At 37.0% G+C, this 12,538-nt stretch overlaps 1 protein-coding gene across 1 annotated transcript in view; it reads right to left on the bottom strand.

The window, feature by feature from the left end:
• Nucleotides 1-12,538, bottom strand: part of LOC126425088 (peroxidase-like) — a 209,809-nt gene that overhangs the window by 21,819 nt on the left and 175,452 nt on the right. The window contains exon 10 of the mRNA XM_050088005.1: nt 6,415-6,571. Within this exon, the coding sequence (XP_049943962.1) occupies nt 6,415-6,571 (157 nt within the window). The remainder of the gene's footprint in view (nt 1-6,414; nt 6,572-12,538) is intronic.

Below are 12,538 nucleotides of genomic sequence, written 5' to 3'. Positions count from 1 at the left end.
AGGTTTCTTTTTCTGTTCTCAAGGCATGCATAGATAACATACAAACCCCATTAATGAAAATAATAAATGAGTAAAAGACTGTAAAACAGAAAACAGGCAAGAGAAAGATGAATCAATCAAACATAAAAATGAAAGAGAAAAGGACTCGATAAAAAATCTAAAAGATTTATCAGGTAATGTAGCAGTATAGGAAGAAAACTGCAGGAAAAATTCAAACAGCCCCTTGTGTCAGAACACTAAATAAATATGTACTGTGTTCAGTGTTATTACTGCTCACATATAAGGAGGAAGTCTATGAAGCAGTTTGCAGACTGAAAAATAAAATTTCACCATATTGGATATAGTACCAATTTGTCTTATTAACACGTTGGAGCCTAATGGGTTGGCAATCCAGTTAATACCCAGATCCTGACGAAATTTGCTACAGTTTAGAATTTTTTAATAAATTTACTAATCCACTTACCTCTTTGGGCATTATATCAGCTTAATCTTCCATCCTTCTTCTATATGCATATGTATACATTTAGCACAAATAAATTATACAGGGATATGTAGATATTACTCTAAAGATACTGTTTTTCAGCATTTTTATTTTTCCTCGTAGAGGACAAAATTTTCATAGTTGTAGGGAATGGTAGGCTATTGATCTAAAATCACTTATCAGCAGGAAATTCTAATTGCTTAATTTATAGGTAAAGTGTTTTATTGTGAAATTATTTTTTTCTTATTTTTACAAATTGGAGAACTTCACACAGGTATGAAATCTTTCAAAACTCTCAGGAACACAAAGGCCTTTGTTACATGGCCTACAGTAGTATCTGGCCTCTTTCCTTACTACCTTTCATGCAGCTTTCACTTGTTCCCAGAAGACCCGGCATCTTCTAGCTAGGTTTGTTTTCTTTTTTGTTGGCGGCAGTTTCTCAGGAAAATGATGTGCTGTGAGTCTGCTTGCACTTGCATCTCCAGGTGCTGAATGTGTGTCTTTATTTAGTTCTGCTCCCCCTTTTTGAACCAATTCCTTTGCTAATTTACAGATAAAATCTGCTAATTCACACATTTTTGATATTTTAATCTTGTTAATAATGTTGGCATTCACAACTGCCCTCATAAAAATATGGAAGAAAATCTTTCTCCACTATTTTAGAGCCTTTCACTGGAAGGGTTAGTAACTCATCAGCTGGTCTCCCCTGTCAATCCTGTTTAAGACAAGTTGTAGTCTAGTACAACGTCTGGTTTTACTACCTCAACATATTCACTCCTGGATTTTACACTGACATGAGAAGCAGTCCTCTTATGCTGTGTTGACAACATGTGTGCATCATGTTTGTCTTTTCATTTTAAACAGAAAAGGTGTCCTTTGCAATGAAATGTCATTTCTCTTTTCTTTAGTTTTTGATTTATTAGGTCTCTATGCAAACCTACCCTGTTCTTCATCACAGTTACAACTCCCAATGTATTTCTTTCTCATAGTTCTTCAAGGACTGCAGGATTTGTATAAAATCTGTCCATGTATACCACATGTCCTTTTCCCAAGTAAGAGGAACATAGACTCAGCAGCAGGGATTTGACAGAATTGTCAACATTTGCTTTTCCTACAGTATAAACTTCAACATTGCACATGTAACCTGTTTAGCATCATTTGCAACATACAGTTTTATCAGATATTTCTCTGGTTTGTCTTTCATATAAACATGGAGTCCAATTCTTCCTCTAAAAGGATGTATTGCTTCATACACAATCAGATTTCGTGATGGATAAAAGTCTTTTCTGCATCTTTCTGTGAAAAGTCCCGGACAGGTCTTATTTTATGCAGAGAGTCATGGCCTGGTTCTTGTTGAGGTATTCATAGTGAATTATTGTTCACATGCAGCATCCTGAATATGGCAAAAAATCTATCTCTTGACATTAGCTGAAGTATCCATAGCACATAATTGTTCACATTCAGCAACCTGAACATGGCAAAAATCTGTCTTGTGACATTAGCTGGGAAGCAAATGATAAAGCAAGCACAGGGTCTTCAGATCAATAATCCCTACGTTTAGGTTTCTTTACAACACACATATGCAAAATGATTGCCAAAAATTGATATACTTCATGTATCCTCAATGCTCACCATTTCATCGATAAAGATTTTGATTTGATTCTATTCTGACAGCAAAGTTCAGAAATAGTATAAGTAGCATGTGTATTTGTTTCTGACTTTACCTTTAGAAACATGCTGTGATCAAAAAGTTGCAACAAACCATGTAGTTCTGTTGATAACGTATTGACAGGAACCTCAATTCCACTCATTTCTTCAAACAGAGGTAATTCAGGGAGTGCATCAAAATGACACCATTCATTATGAAGGGTAGGATGCTGTAATGAATGATAAATCTGACTAATAGAAACTTGTGTGTTAGCTTCTTCATACCCACTACCATCATTTCTATCAGCAGCACAGGTTTTGCTCTCGAGCTCACGTAAGTCATGGTTGTGTTTTGAAAAATCGCTGATGTCATCTGAAAGATCATCATGTTCTGATCCATTGTTCAAGGGTTCTTCAGTCCCTAAGTTTGACAAGTGATGCCTATTAGCCATAGTCACTATTTATATGGTTTTACATGTGTGAAGGATGCACACAATAGCACAACATGACAGCCAGCATAGAACAAAATGACCTTCAACAATATTTTATTTTACAGGTCCATCTTGATCACACAAATTTTTACATTTCACTATTACCGGTTTTGGCTACTGCCATCTTCAGATCTGTTACAAACAAAAACAGTGTGCAACCAACTAAGTTCAGTTTACTGATGCTAAATCTAATTAAAGTCCTGGTGCTACATGAGAAAGATAAAACATGTTTACATGATTAACAGTCATGTATACCAACCATACATACCATAAAATATTCTGATGTAGTATCAACTTCAAACTAAACATGTAGGTACATAGTAAGTGCTGGTGATGATCAGAATGTGTCTGGTATTTATACAAAGAAACTGAGGCCAGCAGAGGGCACTACAGCTAGGATACATGATTAAGCAGTATCACAAATGTGAGGGTTAAAATACAGTATTCATAGTTATTAATTAAAGTTACTTCACATGACAATAAAACATGTACTGACATGGAACTGGATCCATACTTAAAATACACATAAAAAGTGCAAATACTAATGATGTGAAGCTCCTAGGCTGGCAAGGTAAAACATACAATTATATTCCCACAAAGTGTCATGTATGATTGAACAACATTGTTTGCAGACAACTCTAAGGTACTGGTCACCAACAAGTCACCAGAAGTACAAAGAGAGAAAGCTGATAAATGCTTTGCTGTGTACAGAAGTGGGTATCAAACAATAAAGATACAAAACTTCCTGGCAGATTAAAACTGTGTGCCCGACCGAGACTTGAACTCGGGACCTTTGCCTTTCACGGGCAAGTGCTCTACCATCTGACCTACCGAAGCACAACTCACGCCCGGTCCTCACAGCTTTACTTCTGTCAGTATCATGTCTCCTACCTTCCAAACTTTACAGAAGCTCTCCTGCAAACCATGCAGAACTAGCACTCCTGAAAGAAAGGATATTGCGGAGACATGGCTTAGTCACAGCCTTGTGGATGTTTCCAGAATGAGGAGAGCAGGAGAGCTTCTGTAAAGTTTGGAAGGTAGGAGACAAGATACTGACAGAAGTAAAGCTGTGAGGACCGGGTGTGAGTCGTGCTTTGGTAGCTCAGATGGTAGAGCACTTGCCCGCAAAAGGCAAAGGTCCCGAGTTCGAGTCTCGGTTGGGCACACAGTTTTAATCTGCCAGGAAGTTTCATATCAGTGCACACTCCGCTGCAGAGTGAAAATTCTCATTCTGAATAAAGATACACTTAATATAAAGAAAATGAGCACTATGAATTTCTAATTAAAAAAAAGAAAAAAAGAAGAAAAAAAAAGAAAAGACTGTAATAACCTCAAAATAAATAATGAATCTGTACAATGTGTGAAAAGCACACAGTTATTTTGAATGCACATTGATTGTCAATCAAAGTGGAAAGGGCATGTAAAATCACTTTGAATGATAGGAAAACTTGAGGTCAACATCATGATCAAAACATGTTAAACTAACAAGGGAAGTCTGGAAGTCTATTGACTTGAACAAGACTTTGGTGTTCCAGTTATATTTAGAAGCCTTATGTACCACTGAATATAGGATGGTGAGAGCATTCAGCTTCCCACTATTGGACTTAAAGATGTGCATGTGGTTCCTCAACTAAATGCATGAAACAATAAGCAGAAGTACTGTAGACACATTTGGCAAAAGCAATATCTGGACAATCCTCAGAATCATGTCCCAGAGCTGCAAAATTGAATGGCACTTGAACCACTTTCTTGAATGCAGTTTCACCTGCAGGAGTATTGTATCCAGCTGCTTGTCAGGAATATTGAAGCATAAGCTGATACACTGGAGCAGACAGCTGTTCATGAATAATAGAATGCATTGTCATTATGCAAATTCTGTCTCATGACTTAGTGTCTAATAGTCCTTATATAGTCTGTTATCTATCTTTCATATGTTTTACATTTTTGGGAGAAATTTGTAGGTAGTTTGGTGTTTTTTGGCAGATTGGCTTTCAATGTCTTTACCTGCAAATGAACAACTTTCTATTGTTATGTTCTTGTGAGCAATCCATGAATCTAAAGTAGTGTACACTTCTGGTTATGTGTGACATTGTAATAAACAGCATTCACGAAAAATGATTTTAAATGTTTTTCAACATTTTCCCACTTATGTTAGCCTCTGAATGTCTGTCTGGTGGAAGATTGTCTTCAATAGAAGTTTTAATTTCAGGTCAAAAGTTTTTCCTGGAGAAAAATATACAGTTTTTATTTTAGGTGTTCATTCATTGAATCTCCAACATCTATTGTATGACTATGAGTTGTACTGTGTGCAGACTGGACCAGAGTGACTGTTGATTTTTCCTCCTTTTTTAGGTAGCTTCACATCAGAAGTTAATTCGTAAAAAAATCCACTTTGATCAGTGTTCAAAAGGCAGTGTCACATATTTGGAAACTCACAGTGTACTGGTTTACTTGTCTGACAAAATGGGGCCCAGACTGGTGAATGTCTTTTGCTTCCTTTACATCTCTGCCTTTCACGAAAGTAGTCCACAGCACATTCTACATTCTTCTTGTGACATTGTATGAAAGCTGCAGAATGTTTACACTTTGTGTGCATAATTTATCTTGCTTTCTGCATTGCCCAAAGTATGATGTGACACTAATGGGCACGTTTTCTTTCATTTCTTGCTTTGTGAAATCAAAATAGAATGTGTTGTTTTATCTCCAATTCTTTGACTGCCTTCTTTCCTTGCAATGGATATTCATTACATCTTTCTTTCTCTACAAAATCAAATATTAATTCACTGTGCAATGTGCATTTTTATAGATGGAAGCCTCTTCAATAACAAGCTATAGGTCGCAACTTTAGTAGAGGTGTATGATAATCATAGTAAATGCTGTCAAAACATTCTTCTGAAAGTTTTATTAAAATCCTAACAGTGTTGGATTTCTTTTCTGGTGAAGGTTTGTAGTCACCAGAACTGTTAGCTTTTTGTTGAGGAGTACTGTTTCCACCACTACCACTAACATTACGATCTTGAACACTATTAATTCTGTTATCACTGATAAAGTCATTTTTCTCATCCACCATCCTATTCACTGTTATTTCAGTTGAGCAGTCAAATGAATATTCATGTCTCTGAGTCAAATGAATATTCATGTTTCTGAATAATCATACACAGTAAAACATTGTGAAAGTGTCATATCCTGTCCTACACTGTCTTCCATTGGATAACACCTTCTTAACTTGGATGCCACACTATTTAAAACATTCAAAATGTTAATGGTTTCATTCATTTTCACCGTAGATTTATGAAAATACTGACACACATCTACTAAATACATCAGTTACTTGCTGAGGTAATTGGCTGACAAATGTTTAACCCCTTCCCCCCCTCCCCTCCTCCAAGACTGTAAGCACTGCTGTATACAAACCAAGGGACCAAGAGCAACAAAATCACATCACATGCTGTTGCCGGTTTGGTAAGAAGTGTGAGATGGGTCTGTGTACCAATGTTCAACACAAATTCCTGTTCAAGCCAAGAGACATCCTTTGTAAGCTTCATGATTAGTTTAAACAAGTGTTGACTTCCCTTTAACTTGTTATCCAGTTGTGAAAGTAACATGACGTCACCAGGAACATTCAGACTTGAGAAACAAAAACCAAAGGAGAAGTATGACATGCAAAAAATGATTATGTGGCAGTTAACTTTCTTAAGCAAACTATATATAATTGCTATAATAGTTACTAAATTTGTTATTGCATATAAATGAATTGGATTAAGTACCACAACAGTTTATTCATAGCTGTCTTACCTCATAGACTGTGTAACTGTCGTACTTCGTGGAAGCTTGCTGTGAGAGACCCAAGGTCAGTTGATCAAAATTGTTACCTTTGAGGATGATTTCTGGTTTATTGAACCATCTATTTATTTTTATTTTACCAACTGGACATCCTATGTCTTTGTACATGCTGCAAGATGTGATTTGAATAGTTTAGCTAATTAATAAGAAAAATGAATATATACATGAACAGGTCCTTGGAGAAAAGGACAGTTTTGCCTTGCAGGACATTTATATATTATTTATTTAGTACTTTTTCTGTCATGTATCCATACACTAATGGCTTTTGCAAATGTCAGAAATAACAGTTGACAATAATTCCACTTACAAAATATGTTACATATCACAGATGTTACATCTTATATCTGTTTTGTACATTTATTACTTTAAGGTTGATATGCTATGGGTTCATGCCACAGTCAGTGCCTGAAGAGTTGTTGAATAAGTGTAAAAATTTACCTGTCAGAAACAATTTTAATGTAGTGTTAAAATCATTCCCCACACAACCACAGCTTCATCTATATTTCTTCTCTGCAAACTACTGTGATGTTCGTTGCAGAGAGTACACCCTGTGCTACCAGTTATTAGGGTTTTTCCCATTCCATTCTTGCATGGCATGTGGGAAGAATGATTGTTTAAATATCACTGTGCTTGCTGTAATTAATCTAATACTGTCCTCATGGTCCCTACAGGAGTGATATGCAGGGGATTGTAATATATTCCCAGACTCATCTTTTAAAAGTGGTTCTTGAAATTTTGTAAATAAGCTTTCTGGGGACACTTTATGTCCATGTTCAAGAACCTGCCAGGTCGGTTTCTTCAGTATCTCTGCACAACTCTCCCACAGTTCAAACAAGTCTGTGACCGTTTGTGCTGCTCTTCTCTATATAGATTCAACATGCCTTGCTAGCCCTATTTTGTACAGATCCCACACACTTGAACAATATTCTGGTGTAGGTCACAAAAGTGATCTGTAAGCCATCTCCTTTGTAGACTGATTGTATTTCCCCAGTTTTCTATCAATAAAGTGAAGTCTGTCACCTGCTTCACAGAAAACTAACCCTACGTGATTGTCCCATTTTATATCTGCACAAAGTACACTCAGGTATTTTTATAGGTTGGCCATTTCCTACTGAGACTCATTGGCATTATAGTCATAGGACAGAATTTTTTTCAGTTTTTTTAAGTGCACAATTTTACATTTCTCTGCATTTAAAGTGGGCTATCAATCTTTTCACCACTCTGAAATCTTATTGAGATCTGACTAAATATTTACGCAGCTTCTCTCAGACAGTACTTCATTACAGATAACTTCATCATCTGTGAAAAATTTGAGGTTACCAAAACAGTAAGGGCCACAACATACTTACCTGGAGCATACCTGAAGCTACTTCTGCATCTGTCAATGACTCTCCACCCAACATAACTTCCTTCATGCTTTCTACAAAAAAACCTTAAGCCAGTTACAAATTTCACTCAATAATCCCATGTGATAGATTGTACTTTTGATAATAAGAGCAGATGTGGCACTGAATTAAATGTTTTTCGGAAATTGAAAAATACTGCATCTACCTGACTACCTTGATCCAAAGTATTCAGTATGTCATATGTGAAAATTAGTGTGAACTGAGTTTCAATGACTGATGTTTTCTGAATCTCTGCTAGTTGGAATGGAGGAGGTCATTCTGCCTAAGATACCTCATTAGATTTGTGTTCAGAATATGTTCTAAAATTTTGCAACAAATTAATGCCAAGGATATTGAATGGTAGTTTAGTGGGTCACTTCTACTATCCTTCTTGGAGACAAGTTTGGTCTGTGCTCCCTTCCAACAATTTGGCATGGTTTTTTGTTTGAGGGATCTATGATAGATTACAGTTAACAGAGGGGATAACTCTGCTGAAAAATCGGTACAGAATTTCATAGGGACTCCCCATGATCTCCCTGGAGTTTCTCAGTGGTACGAGGATTCAACCTGGTCAATTCTCCTGGGTTTTCCTTTATGAAGGAACATTATAAAATGGAATTAAACATTTCAGCTTCTGCTTTGCTGATTTTAAGTTCCTATTTTATCTGAGAGCGAATGGACACTAACTTTGGTGCCACTAACAGCCTTTATGTACACCCAGAATTTCTTTAGGTTTTGTAAAAGATCATTTGACAGTATTCTGCTACATTTATCACTGAAGGCTTCTGGCAGTCTTCTCTTGACAGTAAAAATTAAATGGCGTGTGACGAGGGCCTCCTGTTGGGTAGACCTCTAGCCTGGTGCAAGTCTCTCGATTTGACGCCACTTCGGCGACTTGCGCATCGGTGGGGATGAAATGATGATGATTAGGACAGCACAACACCCAGTCCCTGAGTGGAGAAAATCTCCGACCCAGCCGGGAATTGAACCCGGGCCCTTAGGATTGACAGTCTGTCGTGCTGACCACTCAGCTACCGGGGGCGGAGAGTCAAATGTTTTTAGCCCTATGATTTGTTTTACACCTATTATGCATTAATCTGTGTTTCTTTAGAAGTTTTTTTACGTAGAGTGTCTCTCCCATTATGAACTGTTCTACCAAGTTGATATTGATCCAATGCAGGGTAAACTGTTCTCGTAAACTTGTGCCATAGTACCTTTACATGGTTGTCTCCTGTGCTAAAAGCTTAAAGTTCGTCATTGAAGTATGACACTATTGTAGTTTATCTGGCTTACTGAATATATATATCTTTTGTTTCATTGTTGCTACAAGTGCCTCATGGTCACTGGTACCTGCTTCAATGTTCATTGTTCACATCCTCAAAGAGAGCAGGTCTATTTGTTGTCATTGGGTTTAACATATTTCCATCATGAATGGGGTTCCAAGCCATCTGCTCTAGGTTGTTTTCATAGATGGTACTTAGTAATGTTTCACAGGATAACCTGTCATGTCCAACATTAACAAAACTAATTTTCCCAGTTGATTAAAATGATTATTGGATGATAAAGACTTCTCTGATGGCTACTGTATGATCATGGAACTAACACAAAAGCAATCTGAAGCTTCTTCTAAGGCTTTCAATTACATCAAGATATGTGTCTGATGGTCAATAAAAGGATCCAATGACAATTTTATGCCCACCTGCGATACTTAGTTTGTATATATGTATGTATTGAACTGGGGACCTAGAAACGACTGAGAGGCATCATCCCCGCCAGTGATATACAACCCCACTACAGGCTACAGCAGTCCACTCATCCCACCACTGATCCACACCGAACCCAGGGTTATTGTGCAGTTTGGCCCCCAGTGGACCCATGGCAATGTCTCATTCCAGATGAGTGTAACCCCAATGTTTGCATGGTAGAGTAATTATGGTGTACATGTATGTGGAGACAGTGTTTCCGCAGCAATCGCCGACATAGTGTAACTGAGGTGGAATAAGGGAAAACTTAAATCACACTTTTCTCACATGACATACTGAAAGTTTTGGATCAAGATAATCTAGTAGATGGTGCATTTCTTGATTTCTGAAAATCATTTGACTCAATTTCATTGATGGAAATGTAAAATTGTGCACTTAAAAAAAAAAAAAAAAAAAAAAAAAAAAAAAACAAAAAAAACGTAGTATCCTATGGCTATAATATCAATGAGTCACTGTTTGAATCAGCTAGCTCATCCAAATATTTGTGTGTAATGCTTTGTAGGGATATGAAATGAAATGATCACGTAGGTTCAGTCATGGGTAAAGCAGGTTGTAGATTCCAGTTTATTGATAGAATACTGGAATGTGCAATCATTCTACAAAGGAGATTGCTTACAAATCACTCATGCAACCAGTTCTAGAATATTACTCAAGTGTGTGGGATCCATACCAGCTAGAACTAGCAGAGAATATTGAATGTATGTAGAGAAGGGCAGTACGAATGGCCACAGGTTTGTTTAATCCATGGCAGAGTGCCACAGATACACTGAAGGAACTTCATACTCTTAAAGATAGATGTAAACTATCCAGAGAAAGTCTATTAACAAAGTTTCAATAACTGACTTTAAATGGTTACTCTAGGAATGTACTACAACCCCCTACATATTGATCACATAGGGCTTGTGAGGATAAGATTAGAATAATTACTGCACGCACAGAGGCATTCAAAAAGTCATTCTTCCATACATGAATGTAACAGGAAGAAACCCTAATAACTAGTACAATGGGATGTACCCTCTGCCATGTGCCTCTGGGTGGTTTGCAGAGTATAGATGTAAATGTAGATAACGAATATATTGTCAGGTATTTGGGATGCACAAACACTTCAGAGTATGAATATCTTTGACCTATCCCTTGGATAAGTCTTATTGCTCTTTTCTGTAACAGTAACATCCTGTTCAAGTGAAAATCAACTGCACAACCCCATAGTTTGATGCCATAATTAAGAAAGCAGTAACTTTTTCCACAGTAGCCTTTAGTGTTTTTAATATTTGGCTGAGAATTATCTTTGTGAATTGGCTAAAGAGATGTAAGCCACTACTAACAAGTCTCTTCTGCTGCAAGTTCTTTGTTTTACATATTTTGACAGGGCATAGTACAGAGCAAAAAAAGGAAAAGAATTGTCTAGTAAACATGAGCTATGAAATGCATACCTTAAGAGGTTGTTTTCCACAGTAGTGCACCTTATGGCACTCCCTGGAGTTTTTCTTCCACTTTCAGCCATTGTACACTAAAGTGTTAATTTAAAATACCTGGCACTTTTTTGTTGCATAGTAGATAAGTGGGCAATGTTCTCCAGTGTTAGGCAGGAGACTCCTACAGCAGCCATGCTGATAGCTTTTAAGGTATGCATTTTAAAGCCGACATGTATTGCACATTTTTGCTTCAAATGAACATTCCTGTCATATCCCTGAATATTGACCATTACTCCTGGGACATCTTTATAAGAAAGAGAAAGACAAAGCACTGGGCCCTGAGGAACACTTAGTAGTACAGTATCACTGGTGTATTGGAAGTTTATTTTTTATTGCCTAGTTTGTGCATCAGTTTAGTGCACCACTTATGATTCAACAGGTTTGTGACTAGAACATTCACAGATGGATCCGCCATACAACATGACTTCACTTTTTTTTAGAAATAAAAAAAAGGGTCAACTGCTGAGGTGCATATCTAAGTCCTGCAGCAGCATCAAATTAAAAGGCTGAGAGCTTAGTAATAATTACTACAACAGAAAATCCTTAAAAAGCAAAGATACCTCTGCACTTTTAAAGATGTAATTGTCTTACCGCAACACACTAAGAGTTACTTGCTTTTCAATACTTTCATGCATTCTTCCTCTGGCTTTGCAATGTTTCATTTTATATCTGGAGCACAATTTATTTTGTATCAGCAACAAAAAGTGTGGATTACTTTGATCACACAAAACTTCCAAGACACAACATGTATATAAAATGACTAATAAATTTAATAGGTATTTTTCAGAAATTTCCACGAATCTCCTGACCAACTCTCCAAACACTGCACACTTTCTTCCCAAAAACAATACCCCTCTTAACTCCTTTTTCCAATATGCTACTACACCATGTGAATTTGAAGGCATTATAAGCAAAGACATTAAAACGATTTATTCTGCAGGGCTTGGTATGATATCCTGCTTCTTATTTCATAATTGCCCAAAGTACATGGTGACTATAATTAAAGTTAAACTTTCAGAATGCTGTATGAATAACACCACTGGTCAGAATGATGTCAAATTGCAACAGAATGTTATCGGAGAAGGGGAAAAACGTGTGGTAGGAGAAAAAGAATAGTGTGAAAATTGATCAATAGATGGTGCTATATGTGTCAGAAGACATAGATGGAAACACCTGTCACGTGCATAACCAATTGATGTTGGTATAAACGCGCTGGGTACACGGCTTTTCCTCCTTTCACACCTGTGATGTTCACCACGACTGTCTCAATGCAGGATCGTGCTCTGCTTGTAAAGCTGTATTACAAGAATGGTGACTGTGCTCACACCACTATGCAGAAGTTCTGGACACTGAAGGATTAAAAAAAAAGGCGTTTCTCTAATGACTGCCATGTTTCTATGTAATGGAATTGGCTTATTTTACAGTATCGTGCTTGAAATCCCTCCACAGACAT

This window comes from Schistocerca serialis, chromosome 10, assembly GCF_023864345.2.
Source record: "Schistocerca serialis cubense isolate TAMUIC-IGC-003099 chromosome 10, iqSchSeri2.2, whole genome shotgun sequence".
NCBI classification, from domain to species: domain Eukaryota; kingdom Metazoa; phylum Arthropoda; class Insecta; order Orthoptera; family Acrididae; genus Schistocerca; species Schistocerca serialis.
Note: the sequence above shows the minus strand (reverse complement) of the source record. Positions and strands in the feature narration are given on the sequence as shown.